Source organism: Haliotis cracherodii, unplaced genomic scaffold, assembly GCF_022045235.1.
Source record: "Haliotis cracherodii isolate W230 unplaced genomic scaffold, xgHalCrac1.p SCAF_21, whole genome shotgun sequence".
Taxonomy (NCBI): domain Eukaryota; kingdom Metazoa; phylum Mollusca; class Gastropoda; order Lepetellida; family Haliotidae; genus Haliotis; species Haliotis cracherodii.
In genome coordinates, this window is record NW_027266277.1 from 4,734,908 (window position 1) to 4,755,818 (window position 20,911).

At 40.7% G+C, this 20,911-nt stretch overlaps 1 protein-coding gene across 1 annotated transcript in view; it reads left to right on the forward strand.

Annotated features, from left to right (window-relative positions):
* Positions 1–14,171: 14,171 nt before the first annotated feature.
* Positions 14,172–20,911, forward strand: part of LOC139470706 (uncharacterized) — a 38,526-nt gene continuing 31,786 nt past the window's right edge. Inside the window, exon 1 of the mRNA XM_071252970.1 lies at positions 14,172–14,343. Within this exon, the coding sequence (XP_071109071.1) occupies positions 14,289–14,343 (55 nt within the window). The 5' untranslated portion in view covers positions 14,172–14,288. The remainder of the gene's footprint in view (positions 14,344–20,911) is intronic.

The window sequence follows — 20,911 nt, forward strand, 5'->3', positions numbered from 1 at the left end:
ACGATATTTACTTACTTTCGTTTTAGAGGCAGTAGGGTAGCTTTGTGGATGAGCGTTCGCTCGTCTCGCCAAAGCCCGGATTCCTCATATGCGTACAATGTGTGAAGACATAATATTGACGGAATCGTTTTAAGAACGATGATAACACCACTCACTCACTCACTCACTCACATTGGCACAATAGCATATTCAAATAATTATTTAACTACACACAAGTTTAGTATGTTTCACTTCAATACGATGACCCATTTAAACGTATACCATATAAAAAAACAACTGCCGTGAAATAGACTTAAAAATTGGATCTGACCCACAAGTTCCAAACGGTATCAAGCTGGTACTATTCAAGGGAGATAGTTCTGTCGACATACAACTTCGATTTTACAAGGAATGTGGCATTTCGGTGAATATACAAACACCGTTATCAAGTAACGCAGCATGACTTTGTATATCCATAAAACTATCTCCCTTGTTCATCGAACCACCTGGGCGGTCGGGTAGCCACTCACTCACTCATCGAACCGCCTGGGCGGTCGGGTAGCCCAGTGGTTAAAGCGTTGGCTCGTCACGCCGAAGACTCGGGTTCGATTCCCGACATGAGTACAATGTGTGAAGCCCATTTCTGTGGTCCACCGCCGTGATATTGCTGGAATATTGCTAAAGGCGGCGTAAAACCATAATCACTCACTCACTCACTCACTCATCGAACCACCTTCTAAATGCCACTTAAAGACGGAATCGTAACTCGTCTGAAAACGGTCGCCGAAACACTGCAACCATAAGGTCCAAAACACAACTATGACACCCGTATCCAATACATCACCATCGAATAACCATTTCTTTTGTTTCATTTTTAACAAATCAAACACTCAAACTTGAGTGCATACCAACTTATGACCGGTACTCTACATGGTTGGGGACGGTGGGGTAGCCCAATGGTTAAAGCGTTCACTCGTCACGCCGAAGACCCGGGTTCGATTCCCCATATGGGTACAATGTGTGAAGCCCATTTATGGTGTCCCTCGCCATGATATTGTTGGAATATTGCTAAAAGCAGCGTAAAACCATACTCACTCACTTTACATGGTTGATAGTGATTACCTCCCCTGTGTTTCAGTATGTGTTCATGTGTGTAAGTCATCCTTCATCTGTGCTGCCGACACTTGAAGAACCGGATTACAGTTGGTCTTCAGGAACCCTTGCTTTTCGTAAGAGGCGACTAAAGGGATCGGGTGGTCAGGCTCGCTGACTTGGTTGATGCATGTCATCGTATCCCAATTGCGTAGATCGTCGCTCATGATGTCAATCACTTGATTGTCTGGTCAAGACTAGATTATTCTACAGACCGCCGTCATATAGCTGGAATATTGCTTAGTACGACGTTAAACAACACATAAACAAACAACATCTATGGTGCTTCCTACATGTGTATTTCGTATTGTAACCTCCAAAGACTGCGATGTTGCAGAAATATCTAATTGACATGTTAAATCAATAAATCTGATTCTACCCTATATTAGTTTACTGAAAGTTTAAACGGTGCATATTCGTGTTTAATGTTCACGATTGTGTCATCAATACGAGCGTATATTTCAGCTGGTACGCCTGGTTGGCATGGCGTGACTGTGTCCCGGGGCATGTGCGGGCCAATGCTGCCATGGGTCAAGAGTGTCGGGCATCATAGAGGAGATTGTGGCCGCACTCAGGAAGTCATTGAAGATATATCAGTGACAACAGGAACAGACAATACGCACGGCAACATATGTGAGTGGATATGTTGAAGCGATTCTTGGTATCAGTCGCTTTATTGAAAACATCATTTCGAGGACAGTTAAAACGTTTTTGACAATCAACTGTGTATCGTTAGGGAGAAAAAATGCATAAATGTGTAAGCTTGTACAAGTGTTTGCGTATTTAAGTTTCTTGTAATTTTGACCTAATCGTCTAATTATAAGGAGGTGCAATTCGCCACGTAGAGGCGTGCCTACAGAGTGACATCACCGAGTGGTTATGTCGAGTGGGATGTATCACCTGCAGTCAACTGTGTCTGTGGTGGTGTATATGTATTTGCTAGTTTGAAACAGTACACACGGGACTTTAAGTGTTGTCAGGATTTCCTTATTTTAGTAAATATAAGCCAAGATTCAAAACCTAAACTCATGAATTGTATAACATTGTTAGCTGGTAGCTTCAATGAAGATTTAAACGAATACTCGCTTTGGCTATTAGTCATGTGGCAGACGGTGGGGCCAAAACTTGATATCGTGTAGCGGCTGCACAAACAATCTTTCAAGTATGACGCCACACGAATCAATGGATTTCGTTTTAATGACACGATATTCGGCTCATACTGATTAGTTCTTTTGAAGCGCTACAGAAAAGGATCTCCAAGTGTTACGTGACTACCGCATATGGTCATCAACTAGACACAATTTACATTGATATACTACTGATTAATAATGCTTCATCTGACCACAAGGATATCACAATGAAAGTCTCACATGCGCCCATAATGACCACAACGCTTTCTCTCCAGATTCAGACCTCTGCAGACAGGTCTACATGTGTGTTACTTCATGGTCTTGTACCACAGTACAGACATGCATACATGTGTGTTACGTCATGGCCTTGTACCACAGTAAAGACAGGTCTACATGTGTGTTACTTCATGGCCTTGTACCACAGTACAGACAGGTCTACATGGGTGTTACGTCATGGCCTTGTACCACAGTACAGACAGGTCTACATGGGTGTTACTTCATGGCCTTGTACCACAGTACAGACAGGTCTACATGGGTGTTACTTCGTGGCCTTGTACCACAGTAAAGACAGGTCTACATGGGTGTTACTTCATGGCCTTGTACCACAGTATAGACAGGTCTACATGGGTGTTACTTCATGGCTTTGTGCCACAGTATAGACAGGTCTTCATGGGTGTTACTTCGTGGCCTTGTACCACAGTAAAGACAGGTCTACATGGGTGTTACTTCATGGCCTTGTACCACAGTAAAGACAGGTCTACATGGGTGTTACTTCGTGGCCTTGTACCACAGTAAAGACAGGTCTACATGGGTGTTACTTCATGGCCTTGTACCACGGTACAGACAGGTCTACATGGGTGTTACTTCATGGCCTTGTACCACAGTATAGACATGTGTACATGGGCGTTACTGCATGGCCTTGTACCACGGTACAGACAGGTCTACATGGGTGTGACTTCATGGCCTTGTACCACGGTACAGACAGGTCTACATGGGTGTTACTTCATGGCCTTGTACCACAGTACAGACAGGTCTTCATGGGTGTTACTTCGTGGCCTTGTACCACAGTATAGACAGGTCTACATGGGTGTTACTGCATGGCCTTGTACCACGGTACAGACAGGTCTACATGGGTGTTACTTCATGGCCTTGTACCACAGTATAGACATGTGTACATGGGCGTTACTGCATGGCCTTGTACCACGGTACAGACAGGTCTACATGGGTGTGACTTCATGGCTTTGTACCACAGTATAGACAGGTCTACATGGGTGTTACGTCATGGCTTTGTGCCACAGTACAGACATGCATACATGGGTGTTACTTCATGGCTTTGTACCACAGTATAGACAGGTCTACATGGGTGTTACGTCATGGCTTTGTGCCACAGTACAGACATGCATACATGGGTGTTACTTCGTGGCTTTGTACCACAGTATAGACAGGTCTACATGGGTGTTACGTCATGGCCTTGTTCCGCTCTATTGACAGGTCTACATGGGTATTACTTCGTGGCCTTGTTCCGCTCTATTGACGGGTCTACGTGGGTGTTACTTCATGGCCTTATACCACACGTGACGGGACACGTCCACATAATTTCACAGGATATTATGAAAGGATAGAGGTATTCTATATCAAAGTGTTGCTGTGTCTAAAAATACACACCCCGGGAAGTTGTAAGAAATTTGCTTTAATCGGGTTTACTCAAGGTCCACGTGTTCTTAATGAAAGTACACTGTGTGAATTGTGATAACACACGTGGCTCAGTCCGTCCTCGTCCGTTTCCCATTCCTTCCTTTGAGTTAGTAAGTTGGTATTTTACGCCTCTTTTGAAAGAAAGTAGACAAAACGTTTATGTAACAACGTCTTTATTATGCTGTAAAGGCGACGTTTCGGTATAGATCTTAATAGCGTTGTCAAGCAAAACTGAATAATACTTACTTACTGACTTACTTTGGAGATTTAACGTGCGCTTTCCGACTGATGCGTATTTCGCACACGGGCCCGGCCCGGCCATTTAATGTGTTTCCGAAAGGGGCGAAAGTGGTGTGTGCAACCCAAGAGGGGGCTTTAGGGGTTGGTTATATAGAATTTGGGAATTTTGAGATTTGGGAGTGAGTTAGTGAATATTGCTTAACGCCGCATCAGCAATTTTGCAGCTATTCGCGGCGATTGAGATTTGGAATAGATGCCGATGGGGTTGGGGAGTAGAACTAAGGGAGCTGGGTATGGTGGATGTTTGTTTGTTTATGTGATTTTGATTTGGTAGATTATAGTGTTTTTAGATGCGTTTTATTAGTTCCGTTTTGATTAAGAATACGCCTAAGGCCTTGAAGTTTTCTAGTTTATTTTGTGGGTTTAGTATTGCTTCTAGAGTGAGAGCCTTGTTTAGATTGAGGGTGGTTGGTAATGCGGTTCGATGTGTTAGGTAATGTGTGCAGTGGATGAGTACTTACTTACTTACTTACTTTGGAGATTTAACGTGCGCTTTCCGACTGATGCGTATTTCGCACACGGGCCCGGCCAGGCCATTTAATGTGTTTCCGAATGGGGCGAAGGTGGTCTGTGCAACCCAAGAGGGGGCTTTAGGGGTTGCTTATATATAATTTGGGAATTTTGAGATTTGGAATAGATGCCGATGGGGTTGGGGAGGAGAACTAAGGGAGCTGGGTATGGTGGATGTTTGTTTATGTGATTTTGATTTGGTAGGTTATTATGTTTTTAGATGCGTTTTATTAGTTCCGTTTTGATTAAGAATACGCCTAAGGCCTTGAAGTTTTCTAGTTTATTTTGTGGGTTAAGTATTGCTTCTAGAGTGAGAGCCTTGTTTAGATTGAGGGTGGTTTGTAATGCGGTTCGATGTGTGAGGTAGTGTGTGCAGTGGATGAGTGCGTGTTCTGGGGTTTCTAGTTGTTTGCAGTGTGGGCAGTTACCTGTAGTGTGTTTTTTTATTTTTTTTAGGTGGTTATTTAGGTTGGTGTGTCCTGTTTGGAGTTTAGTGATTACTCTGTCGATTTTTTTTTATGGATGGAGAATTTTTGGTTTGGTTAGTGGTTTGCTGAGTACTTTTTTGATTTGGCTATTTGAGTTTAGATATAGGTTATGCCATTTTTTGTGATTTTTTGTTTGTTCACACTTTTAATTTCTGATTTTGACATGGGTAAGTTTAAGCTTATTTCTGGGATTTTTCATTACCGTATATTCCTACGTGGGCGGGTATCCACAAGAAGGTTATTTGTTTGCCTGCCTTAGTTAGGTCGTTGGAGCTTTTAAGTGGATGAGTGCGTGTTCTGGAGTTTCTAGTTGTTTGCCTTGTGGGCAGGACTGAATAATGAACATGCTACCGAATATATATGGCAGGTGAAGGATTAACAGTAACAACAATTATCATACATGAGAGGGATTATCGGGGGTAGGTTGGAAAATAACAACAGGCGGATAATAATGTAAGAACGGGATGGACATAGAACACACGATGAGGAAGCCAGTTAATCAGGAAGCCAATTATACAGGAAGCCAATTGTACCGGATTTAAATACATGGTGGGAGATTGGAAAATACTACTGCTTGATGAGCTCATAGTAGGCGGATGGTATGAAAGAACCTTGATCTCTGATGATAGAAGGATATACCGACTATTTAGATTCATTTTGGCAAAATGCTTTTGTTTAAAAAGTGTACAAAAATTTAGATTGTCGGCTCCACGCCCCAGTATATACGGAGAACAGAATTGTACTATATTAATTGATGTTGTTACTAGGGCCATGTAGGGTGGTAGAATCAAATGTACTCGTGCGTTTGTTTAAATTCAGGAAACGTCTCCCTTGACTGCGACATCCGTTTATTTGAGCCAAAACTAGCCTTGGCGATCCAAAACTTTATTCAGTGTTATATCCATTTTGATAATACATCAAGAGATTAATAATGTATCAAAGTGATTAACTAATACCCGATTTCAAAACAAATTATTAAAGTACCTGTTACATATATAAGCCATCTTGGTCTGATATATATATTGAAGTATAAGCTATGTTGGTCTGTTCGATGCTCATGTACGAAATGTGTCAGCTTGGTGAGTTTAGATACATATACCCATGGTACCTTTCATTTAATGACTATATCTATAGATATGACTTTGTCCGACATTACTCTGGGGTATAAACATTATGCATATCACACTCTCGGCAGCTAGCACTGACATGTTATGATATATGAGATAAGCCATTTTTCCATAAATAGTACTTTACAATGATAGTTAACTTTGCTTTGTCATCAAGATTTAGCGAAGTGTTTCTTTCACCAATAAACACGTTTAATGAATCGCGTTCGTGAATTCTCTGTATATGTGGAAACATATGTCGGCACAGTCGCCAACATAGTACCTACATACGATTCCGATACTATACCTTAATTAGATCAAAATATCTATTCAATCCAAGCCTCTAACATCGATGAGATCTTGATTCTAGATTTGTTGCATCTGCAATATGTGATATATATAGCACCTCACAGATACACACTGCAATATGTGATATATATAGCACCTCACATATACACACTGCAATATGTGATATATATAGCACCTCACAGATACACACTGCAATATGTGATATATATAGCACCTCACAGATACACACTGCATTATGTGATATATATAGCACCTCACAGATACACACTGCAATATGTGATATATATATATAGCACCTCACAGATACACACTGCAATATATGATATATATAGCACCTCACAGATACACACTGCAATATGTGATTTATATAGCACCTCAGATACACACTGCAATATGTGATATATATAGCACCTCACAGATACACACTGCAATATGTGATATATATAGCACATCACATATACACACTGCAATATGTGATATATATATAGCACCTCACAGATACACACTGCAATGTGTGATATATATAGCACCTCACAGATACACACTGCAATATGTGATATATATAGCACCTCACAGATACACACTGCAATATGTGATATATATAGCACCTCACAGATACACACTGCAATATATGATATATATAGCACCTCACAGATACACACTGCAATATGTGATGTATATAGCACCTCACAGATACACACTGCAATATGTGATGTATATAGCATCTCACAGATACACACTGCAAAATGTGACGTACATGTATATAAAACCTCACAGACACACACTGCAATATGTGATGTATATAGCATCTCACAGATACACACTGCAATATGTGACGTACATGTATATAACACCTCACAGATACACACTGCAGTATGTTATGTATATAGCACCTCACAGACACACACTGCAATATGTGATGTATATAGCATCTCACAGATACACACTGCAATATGTGATATATATAGCACCACACAGATACACACAGCAGTATGTGATATATACATATAGCACCTCAAAGACACACACTGCAGTATGTGATGTATATAACACTTCACAGATACACACTGCAGTGAGTGATATATATATAGCACCTCACAGATACACACTGCAGTATGTGATGTACGTGTATATTGCGTCTCACAGATACACACTGCAATGTGTGATATATATATAGCACTTCACAGATACACACTGCAATGTGTGATGTACGTGTATATTGCGTCTCACAGATACACACTGCAATATGTAATGTATATAGCATCTCACAGATACACACTGCAATGTGTGATATATATATCACCTCACAGATACACACTGCAATATATGATATATATAGCACCTCACAGATACACACTGCAATATGTGATATATAGAGCACCTCACATATACACACTGCAATATGTGATGTATATAGCACCTCACATATACACACTGCAATATGTGATATATATAGCACCTCACAGATACACACTGCAATATGTGATATATATAGCACCTCACAGATACACACTGCAATATGTGATATATATAGCACCTCACAGATACACACTGCAATATGTGATATATATAGCACCTCACAGATACACACTGCAATATGTGATATATATAGCACCTCACAGATACACACTGCAATATGTGATATATATAGCACCTCACATATACAGACTGCAATATGTGATGTACATAGCACCTCACAGATACACACTGCAATATGTGATGTATATAGCACCTCACAGATACACACTGCAATATGTGATATATATAGCACCTCACATATACACACTGCAATATGTGACGTACATGTATATAAAACCTCAAAGACACACACTGCAGTATGTGATGTATATAGCATCTCACAGATACACACTGCAATATGTGACGTACATGTATATAACACCTCACAGACACACACTGCAATATGTGATGTATATAGCACCTCACAGATACACACTGCAAAATGTGACGTACATGTATATAAAACCTCACAGATACACACTGCAATATGTGATGTATATAGCATCTCACAGATACACACTGCAATATGTGACGTACATGTATATAACACCTCACAGACACACACTGCAGTATGTGATGTATATAGCATCTCACAGATACACACTGCAATATGTGACGTACATGTATATAAAACCTCACAGACACACACTGCAGTATGTGATGTATATAGCATCTCACAGATACACACTGCAATATGTGACGTACATGTATATAACACCTCACAGATACACACTGCAATATGTTATGTATATAGCACCTCACAGACACACACTGCAATATGTGATGTATATAGCATCTCACAGATACACACTGCAATATGTGACGTACATGTATATAACACCTCACAGATACACACTGCAGTATGTTATGTATATAGCACCTCACAGATACACACTGCAGTATGTGATGTATATAGCATCTCACAGATACACACTGCAATATGTGACGTACATGTATATAACACCTCACAGATACACACTGCAATATGTGATGTATATAGCATCTCACAGATACACACTGCAATATGTGACGTACATGTATATAACACCTCACAGATACACACTGCAGTATGTGATGTATATAGCACCTCACAGACACACACTGCAATATGTGATGTATATAGCATCTCACAGATACACACTGCAATATGTGATATCTATAGCACCACACAGATACACACAGCAGTATGTGATATATACATATAGCACCTCAAAGACACACACTGCAGTATGTGATGTATATAACACTTCACAGATACACACTGCAGTGTGTGATATATATATATAGCACCTCACAGATACACACTGCAGTATGTGATGTACGTGTATATTGCGTCTCACAGATACACACTGCAATGTGTGATATATATATAGCACCTCACAGATACACACTGCAATGTGTGATGTACGTGTATATTGCGTCTCACAGATACACACTGCAATATGTAATGTATATAGCATCTCACAGATACACACTGCAATGTGTGATGTACGTGTATATAGCACCTCACAGATACACACTGCAATATGTAATGTATATAGCATCTCACAGATACACACTGCAGTATGTGATGTATATAGCACCTCAAAGACACACACTGCAGTATGTGATATATATAGCACCTCAAAGATACATACTGCAAAATGTGACGTACATGTATATAGCACCTCACAGATACACACTGCAATGTGTGATATATATAACACCTCACAGACACACACTGCAGTATGTGATATATATAGCACCTCGCAGATACACACTGCAGTATACCATGACGCCTCCACCTCCAAACGGGTGAAATGCCCTTCGTCGAAAAACTCGAACTCTGCCATCGTTCCTGAACAGACAGAACCGACTTTCATCTGTAGAAAGCACTCTCACCCAGTCACGTCGCTGCCACCGACGTACAGTTCGTGCCATTGCAGTCTGCGTTGACGGTGTAGACGGGTCAAGGCCATTCCACGGAAGGGTCGGTAGGCTCGTTTACCAGCCGTACGAAGTCGTCGAAGGACTGTTCGTCTGCTGATGGCATGCCCTAGTGCTGCTGCCGCCGTTGACGTCGCCGTCACACATCTGTTTCGGAGGTGAATCTGCCGGATGTAGCGGTCTTCGGTCGGTGTTGTCACTCTCGGTCTTCCCGATCTTGGCCGGTCTTGAGTCTGTCCTGTCTGTTGGTAGCAGATTATCAACTTGCTGATGGTGGTCTGGGAGCAGTTGAAGGTTCTGGCTCTCTGACGTTGAGTAGCCCTCGATCGCTCTGTCTCGTTGCGCTTGTGTAAATCTGGGCATATTCTTGGTCCAACGTCGGTATTTATGCCACAATTACGCACGTGAATTTGGACCAATGTCTCAAAATCACGTTTTGCACGTTTTCAACAATGCATGATTTTGAAAGCTTCGTTCGAAAAATTTCGTTGCGGTTGTGGTCATGTTGCATTTAGGCAAATGTTTTCTGCGGGAGTTCAAACCTGTACCAGCCTTTTTGCCCGGAAGTTTATTACATTGCCTTTTTAAGCAAGGAAAAGAAAAATATAAACTACCACTCTTAACTGAATTTGTCTGAGAAATTCATTGTTGAAAATATTTAAAACCGAATAACCACCTTCGTCTTGTCATCAGTGTTTGAAATATCCGCCTGTCCGTAGGCCCGTGGCAGGTAAGTCTCGTTTCGGACCCGTAGTTTCATATTTGAATGGGCCGTTATGGCCTGCAGTAAATTTACATGTCTATTTAATTATCACAATAAGCTGCAGTTGTTTTTAAATGAGGCCCTGAAGTGTTTAGCGTCTGAAGCCTGTGGGTCACCCTGGCATTTTCTTTATTTCAAACACTGCTTGTCATGCAATTTTCTTCGTCCAATTTTTAAATCTTATTTAAAAATAGTAAGTTGCTGACAATTAATGCGTTGAATTGTTTAGCAAATACACATTAGAGAGGGGTAGAATAGGTCTTCAGCAACCCATGCTTGTCGTAAAAGGCGACTATGCTTGTAACGAACTAGAATTCCGGTTCGTAAACAACATGGATTTCAACGTGCATATTTCTGTCGACTGCGGGATTTGCAAAGCATGTGTACCGCAAACTGGAGGTCGACAGATATTTTGCAAATTCTTTCATGCTTACGTGATTTGATGCACTTCGTAGGGTAAGACCCGTTTTATTAAAATATATCGAGCAGATCGTCCTGACTGGGCGCCGCCATTTTGTTTGAAGCAAATGCAAGTGATATGAGAGATGGAATCTGATTAGCCAATAGAGGGTAAATCGAGTGACCACTGGATGCCCTACGATCGAGCCTGAAAATTCCAGCCTCGTTCAGCAAGGGTGGAAACTGGACGTTTATAGTCATTTAACTCCCTTGCCTCGGGAAGATGCATAAGAAGCGACTAACGGGATCGGGTGGTCTGACTTTGTTGATGCATGTCATCGTATTCCAATTGCGGAGATCGATGCACATGATATCAATCACTGAATTGTCTGGTCCAGGCTCGACAAGTTGCAGACCGCCGCCATATAGCTGGAGTACAGATTACTGTGGCGTTAAAACAAACAAACAAACAAACAAACAAACAAACTCATTTGCTCCAGTATTTTTGGTGTGACAACAGAACAGGAAAATTAAAAACCACAAGAATAATTTTATAACTCACTCCTGTACTGTGATAGGACGATAAGCACATTTGTGTTTAAAGCAATGCTATACACTGATATTGATTGTCCCGTCGGACTGATGTCACGGCAAATGCCACGCTGATTGACGGCTCATTGACACGCGTTATACTGAAGTTGAATGGTATCCGGACTAAGTGGATGTCACCACGTAAAAGCCAATGAATAAGCCGCTACTAAGTCGCACGGGCCAGGGGGGCAATTCACACTATCAAACAATTCGCTTTCTATAACTTTATAAATTACATAACACGCTCAACGAGTACTAATTCAACAAACTTAAAATTAATCTTGAACACGATGTCTAATCAGTCGTCTAATGCGCAGCAATTCGCTGTGCAGAGTTGCGTCCCTTGGGCACGCCAGAAACCTATGATTGTGGGTTCGAATCCCGGTTCGCCCCGATTATGTTTCTAGGTTTGTCAGCACCATACCCGTGCTCGTGGGTTTCACCGAAGTGGTAAACGTCTAAGACCTGCATCACTTCGGGCTTTCCTCCCACATTAAGCTGACACGCCGTGATATGACTGGAATACTGTTAAAAGCGGCGTTAAACCCCACTCACTCACTCCATCTCTTCGAACATCATTCAAGACATCAAGCACACATTATGGAGCAGTGCCATATTTTTTAAACTTGTTGTAGCATGTTTCCCCTTCGTCTTCATTGGTCTAGTGAGACGGGTAACTTAGGTATCGTTTTGCATATTGAAAAAGGTACTTAACAGTTAGCTACGCTGTATTGATGTCGGTATCATTCAGTCCATCTGTATCTATACAATTTATAAGAAACATTTAAACATCTTACATATATAATCTTTTTCCTTCATTCTGTTTGTATGTTGTTTAACGCCGCACTCAGCAATATTCAAGCTATATGACGTTGGTCTGTAAATAATCGAGTCAGGACCAGACAATCCAGTGATTGACATCATGGACATCGACCTAAGCAAATTGGGATACGATGACATGCATCAACCAAGTCAACGAGCGTGACCACCGGTTCCCTTTAGTCGCCTGTTACGGCAAGCATGGTGTGCTGAAGACCTATTTTACCCCAGATCTTCACGGTTATTTTCCTTTATAGGTCTGGGACATCAAATGCACCTCATTCGTGAGAATGAATGGGTTATCTCATATCTGAACTAATACTATATATAGTACTGGTCTAGAACTATAGATAATGATATATGAATGTCTTGATAACGTTCAGTTATTGTGGTTACACTGTATGTAGACGGGGTCATATACTGTGTTCTCCATGTGAGTTACAAGGATCAGGCTGATAATGTGTCATCGTACCTAAACGGCGTGGATCGTTGCTCATTTCATCAACCACTGGTTGCCTGTCTCATACTGGAATAGCTTGAACTGTGTTAACTTCCACTAAAAAAACCAAACAATCAATGTCTCACTCACTTTTCTCAACATAACCGCGCAGTCCGTCCTGCACAGCAGAGCGCGACATTCCGCGCGTCCGCGGTCACACCACTCACGGAAACATCCGACATCGTACGATGCCCGTGTGGCCTGATCAATACTCGCCAGTACGGTGAGCAAGCGGCTCCCTTGTGGGGAAACACTTGAACTAGTGTTCAATCGTATGGTTTATTGTGATCTGCATCTCAAAATTATGGAACAGAAACAAGTGATGTCCCTGCTACATATTTTCCAATATGTACGCCTTCTGACCACATGATGGTACACGATGAAATACAAGGAATTGCGCTTGATGAGAAAACTTCTGAAATTTATTAAACTTTATTTTGAATAACACTAAGGACCATTTCAAACAAGCAATTAGTGAACATTCCACACACGTGGGAATAGCACACGAAGAAAGGTAATTATGTTTTGGAAATTAGAAATACCTGTAAAGGAGAAGAATTAGATTACATGATTGTGAAAAATGAAAGAAATCAGGATTTAAAGCGCTGCGTCTTTTACACTCTTCCGTTTATCTAAGAATTCTGTCTCGTCAGAGAGCGTCAGTTATTTGCAATCTAATTTGCATTGTAACATGACTCGCGAATTCAACAGAACATTTAATAACGCCATGCATTATCATGCCGTGCGCTAGTTATCCCTCGGGATGTCAGGGTATTTGACGGACATCCATGAATTAGTATGTCAGTAATTTTTATTAACCTCATCTCGAACTCTGAACCAACGACTGTCAATGTGAGAAACCAGCTTTCATCGCTCCCTCCCGAGGACCAATGAAAAGCAGTGGACTTGCCCGAAGCTTGAGTAACTCAAGTAGCTGAGAGAATACCTTCACCACGGTATTACCCAGGGGAGGTAACTGCTGCCGGGTCGGGTGTGCTCCAACTGCGTGTCGTGTTTAGACCAGACCCAAACAAACGGGAAGTTTACAGTTCACAAATTTTTATGAGCAGACAGGAGGCTACTCATTTGTAGATTTCCAGCGGTATGGGTGTGACTATTTACATCGTGTTAGCTGGGATTCTAATTCTTGGAGCAGAAGGTAATCTTTTCATATTCTTTCAAGGTTATATGCAATTTTGGCGATAGTTTGGGGTCACATCGCTCAGCTGTGATAGCCCTTCTATCGCAGTCACCCTACAGTTAACGCTGCCGAAGGGAGTATATCCCCGTTACAACGCGCTCGGGAATTATGCCACGGTGTATCGACGCTTCCACGCTGTGTTCAAGAATTATTACCGATTCTATCACTTTAAAACTTTCACTAACACAACATCATATAAAATCAATTTCTTAAAAGGAACGCACCAGCTCCTTGAGATGTGTCAAGTTAAGGGCTATGAAGTATCTTCTTACCCTAGGCCACTGACATACTTTGTGAACAGGCGTCTGTAAGATCGCAATGTTTATATTTCGGGTGAGTGTATTTTGTGAGGTGCCTGTATCTCAGCGCCGCAACAAGCCACTCCCAAACATATCGCTGTTTGTATCTTATATGTTGGACTTTGAAAGGACAGCGCTTGTATTGAATGTTACAGTCCATGTATTATATACAAAGTCGGGTGGCGAGATGTTTGACGCACGATGTGAAACACTTCATTCTTCCGCGAAAACTATCGGGTTGTCAGTGTTGGTAGATTACACCAGTGACGAGACAGCGTGACAAGTTAACATTTTTAAGCTATTCACTGTAGATTGGTTTACTAGACATGGACGCATTGTGTATGTGTTATGAAATCCCCAAACTGTCAGCGCTCTTGTTGACAACAGTTTATCAACATTGAGTTCACAGAAAGGAGATAATCTGTCGTATGTTACGCGTTAGTTATCAAATGCAGAGAAGATCAATGGCAATATTATCTATTTTATGGCATCTGGTGTGTAGACAACCACATTAGTGATATCATGGTGATATTTTAAAGTTCATGTTACACATTTTGACATAAACATGTAGGTTAAACCAACGACGTATTGTATATACGTAGTAGTAGTAAACGTATGTGATTCTGTGATTCAGAATTATGAAACGGGCTGTTCTGATCCACATTTGTTTGAACGCGACAGTTTCTCATTGACTCATTGAGGTTTCAGAAGCATTCGTGTCGAGGATATGTGACCCAATTACCTTATATCTTCAATGTAGTTACCACCCCTGCCAGTTTGGATCATTTTACCTCAGCTGGCGTTTCTCTGTTTACTGCAGTGTTCGTGTAAATAACCCATCCAGGAATTGTTTCGAGTTCATACAAGCCGACTTGATTCACATTTGTATTCAATAACAGGTCGAGGTCGAGACACCCTTCTCATTTGGTTTCCCGCCAAACAATGCGAGCATTCCGCGTTGTGTGTTGACTGCAGCAATATAGAGTACGTTACCGACACCTCCACTTCAGCACTAAAACAGATGTAATGAGAGATGCGATCTGGTAGAGAGCTAATGCAGAAGACCGGCTGTGACCCGTGTCAGTGAAGACATGTATCGGGCAGCCCACTGATAGGTGCACACCGCTCAAATACACTGCACGTTGCCAGAATCCGCCATCACTTTCTATTTACCTCAGGGACGTGATATATTTTATTGTCAAAAACATGCACAGGAGGCTCCAGCTAACGCGGAATATCACTTTATGCATCTAGTAATATATAGCTCTTTCAAGTTTGAAAATAAGACGATGTGCTTATTATTTTTATAGTGCATGTGTAGATAAATTTACCAGGCACCGTAAGTTAAAACAGGTATGTTCATACCCTCAGGAGTTAGCCAAGTTTCACCCTGGGAACCCCTTGACTCCGAAAACATTACTAAACTGACGATTTTCTTCTACTTGTTCCCGATTAGGATAATTGTCAGACTGAACATCCTTGACCCAGTTTCTTGAAAATCGAATCTTTCAAATAAACTACATAGGAACACCTGAAACATTTCTTTACTAGTTTCTTTACAAGTTTCGTGTCTACTTCGCCTCTCCATAACCCGCCAATGGTCTTGTCGAAGCGTTTCGTATGGCCATCATGATGATACTATCATGATATAACATTTATACTAAGTTTTCCTATAATAATTAGATCCACATCAAGTGTTTTTATAAGTTATCATGGTGTAATATTTATACATCATTTCATTTGATTATAGTTTAGCATGTAATACTTATCATAAGGTAAAATGCATATATAATATATCAGTAGTTTCAGTTATAGCTTATAGATATATAGTTATAGATAGATGCTAGCCTAGTTCTAGGTAACGAGAACACATCTCCTAGACATACTTTTCAATAAGACAAAAGTTATGTCGACATAGTTTAATAGATTTAAATTTTTTAGATAAATACTAGCCTAAGGTATCAAGATCCCATCTCCCAGACATAATATCCAATAAGACAAAAGATATGTCTACATAGTCTTATAGATTGCTTTGAACTATTTTATTAAAGGAAATCTGTCATCACCTACATTAGAATAACATTCAGGAATTACTTCAATTTAGACTCATTAAGGATTAGCCCCCATACAAGCTCGTCTGTAGTGATACCATAATCTCTTTCCAAGCACCTAGTAAATATGTTTACAAGATTAGTGCCAGTCCAACAGGATTAAGTATTCCCCTCTGTCTAGCCATTCATCAACCATAAGGCACACCCCATCGTGTATCAACCAATCATATTCCTTTTTATTGTTCTACGTTTTGTTAAATACATACTGAACATGTGAAGCAAAATGTTAAGCAGAAGGGGTTTGTCGTTCTAACCAGGCAGATCTCTCTCCCACAGCCTAGAGGGTTGTACCGACTCTCTGTGGCACCCTCAGCTATATTCTAAGATATTGTAAATTGTTAATTGTTCTTTTAAATAAAATTGCGATTAGTCTCCTGTGACTCCGGCTCTTTGCTGACTAATTCCCCCAAGAAAACCAGCACCCCATTTGGAAGGTTTTGTTCATCCGAACAGAACCATAATAATACGTCAAACAGAGACCTGTAGTCCTGCCCCATGACTGTGGAATAATAGATATATATAGTCTTCGCAAGTCCAGAGCAAACTAAACCAAGTCTAGTTTCCCTGATTCCACAGCAGAAGGGGAAAGGTTCTGTTGAAAAGAAAAACAATTATTTTATAGAAATGTTTTCGTGGATTAAGTGTACGTCTGAGACTTGTAACATGGCTATATGTTGGTCAGTGAACTCTTCACTACATTGCGAACGTTCACAAAGTCACCAGCAGCAGTATCCGACCCAAAACATACCCCCACCAGTTGCAATGCCGTCTCTTCTTGGTGTTTACTTGTTTCCGTGTGAAACTAACTTTTAAGATTACAATATCACCGGACGAATGTTTTGAAAATTAACACGCACTCCCTTGCTTAGGTCACGCCCATATTAACAGTGTTGAATTATAGAGTGCACTTCCATTTGCGTCAATGTCTGCAAGCTTTCGAAATATTTGTGTTCTGTGATTTAAACCACATGGCAGATAACTCTGCTTATGCCGACACCTTCATAAGATGTATTGCATAGCGCGTATGACGGGACATTCACCAATGGGGCTGGGCACCAGCGTCAAACACATACTCTCTACATCTCGTCGCGTAGCACCGGGTATCCTTTAATTTAATTCCAATAATTACAGCTTGAACCGGAGCAATAAAACTTCACGGGAGTTCTTGCGTCAATTCCTTATCTGCGGGGACAGATCGTCAAAGAGACGGAGGTACATGTCAGTTATATATAAAAATAGTTTGTAAGTTTCAGGGAGTATGTTGAAATTTAACATCGCATCGGCACTATATAGTCGCATTCAGGAAAATATGATTTGAAAAATGGTCATGCAAAATCGCCATTGCAATGTATTACCGCACTTTCATACACTGGGCCAAGACGTGAAGTGTTTGTCTTTGTGTTTGGCGATATCTGACTCGCAATATGCAAATGTTCTTACTATATAGTTGGAGTACATGCAACTGGTTTACATTCATCCAACGCATGAGTTTGTGCTTAACAGCAGCGACTATTGTATTAGGTTACTGCCTCCAAATTATTCCCATGTGACTTCCGGTTGTCATGCATGGTGGGAAAGCCTATCCATTGTGTCACGTGATGACCCTCTGGCGACATGGGGGCAACACTATCTGATCATACACGCCATATTTGCACGTAATTGTTTTGTTTTTCTCAGCTGAACAAATCTAGGTCTCTGACACCGCTTTAAATTTACACAGATGTAACTGAAATCAAGCTGACAACCTTTTGAGTAGTAATCATCGCCAAGTAATTTGATTCGTTTTCAGAGCTATCGATGTATATTAAGAGCTGTGACATTTAGTATCCTAATATTCCATTTATTATTTGAACTCTTTATTCATATGGTCACGTGTTTGGAGAATTAGCAACAGTAACATGACGAAGTAATGTAGTACAGCTCGTGAATAGGTTGATTTTAAGCAAGTGTGGACGTGACTCTCATCATGAATTCAGTATGCCTAAAAGGTATTTGATCCGGAGTAGAAAAGGTCTTCAGCAACCCATGCTTGCCGTAACAGGCGACTATGCTTGTCGTAAGAGGCGACTAACGGGATCGGGTGGTCAGGCTCGCTGACTTGGTTGATGCATGTGGATCGATGCTTATGATATTAATCACTGGATTGTCTGGTCGATTGTCTGGACTCGATTATTTACAGACCGCCGTCATCATATAGCTGGAATATTGCTGAGAGTGCGGCGTTAAACAACCAACCAACCAACTACAAGGTATTCAAGATGTAGGGACAGAAACCACCTTCTAAATGCCACTGAAAGTCTTGATTGAAGATATAGTTATCAACCAATCAGTTGCATTAATATCAAGTTAAAACACCGTGCTCATGGACACAAGTCGTCGTGTCGTAAGTGTATGCGGATCGTTCATTTGCCACATTTTGAAAATAAGCGACTCTCCACGCAGGGCATAAAGTGTGGATGAACAGTCCTGTCTACATGCAAGACACTATATCAGATACACCGCCTGATGTGCATATGAGTATGATCAAGTGATCTTTGATGACTGACATTATTGATGAACGCGGGCATATTGCCCCGCCTTCAGCAGTACTATTACACTTAACAACATCGCGTCTAAGTAATTGTTGACTTTTGGGACAGCCTTCAGCTAATGTGTGTGATCTTCGGCTAACTGTAAACAGCACACGGCCTGACTAATTTGTGATCACGGTGATTGCAGACCTTTAGCCAATCTTTATTTGCACTATTGTATATCACCGAGAAAGGCAAAAGGGTAAAGTTTATTGTGTACCCGTGGGTTTCTATTATTTGGGATAAGGCGAAGAAATAAAGGAACATGTCCCTTATAGCGAACCTTCCGTGATAACTGATGACTGTTACATGTTCCGGCCTCTAGTTTACAAATAACATTTACGCAACTTGTTGGAGAAAATGAATAGAATTGGTGGTATTATATCACTGAAAACCAATCTCAATTAAACAATTTACAGCTATCCCTATGGATCGTGGAACTCTGCACTCTGTACTGTCAATTAAGTTTCAGTGCTTGAAATATTTAAGAATATGGTTACTCCTTGGCGAGCTGGATTGTAAAAGGAACGGCTTCATACTATGCGCAGATTTGAGCGACTGGATACAGCATTCCTTTACGTTACCCAACACTCAGCACAGCATATGCTGGTCATAGATCTAACCGCCTTCACTCAGAGAGGGGACAACAACCTGTTTCTGAATTCAGCATTTCTCAACATGTTTACGGAAAGGGCTTGCATGTTTCCCTTCGTACATATGGCGAGTTTCATAGCAGGCAGCAGATGGACGACCCCTCTATTTCCACATCATTAGGTTTACTCTGCCTCCGAACACAGCTCAGAAATTAACCAATTTACCATCTATCTGTTGAATTATTCATGCAATTTCAGATGTCGGTTATTTCATGCGATTTTGACCCCTTCTGAACACATCTATTCAATTCTGTCCCTGCGCAGTGTTCATGATTCATCCGGGACCTTTTATGATTACCCGTATGCAACAATTGCGAACGTGGTCAGTGGAATCTTACGTAATGGCGGCTACGCTTGGTAATCATCGACTGAATCGGAAGTTCATGGAGGTTAATGGGGGTATCATAAAATGACAAGTTCAATCATATGAGACGTGGAATCAGCTGTTGAAGTGATCCGCTATCGGCTTTGTTACATCAGTGGAAAATACTAATCTGAGCACGCTTAATCTTCATGAATAATTGAACATTGTTCATTAAAGTGAAAATAATTTTATGCTTTTATAGCCTGTTGATTATCAACATTAGATGAAAGTCGCTTATTAAATGTTTCATAAACTGACAAATAAAACTATCATTAATAGTCGTGTATCAAGTTATACTCTAATACTAATGATTTCAAATGGATATGACCGAATTAATTTTATCTGCCACTTAAAGCAAATGCCACTTATTCTGCACTTTCTTTGAAGGTTGTTATCATTTATATGATATTTATAACATTTATACAGTAGAATGCAATAAAAACAGTTTACAATTATGATAATGTCTTATGGCGATATGCCAATGGTAGCCATATGTACAACGATAAAATACCACAAACGGACTATCAAA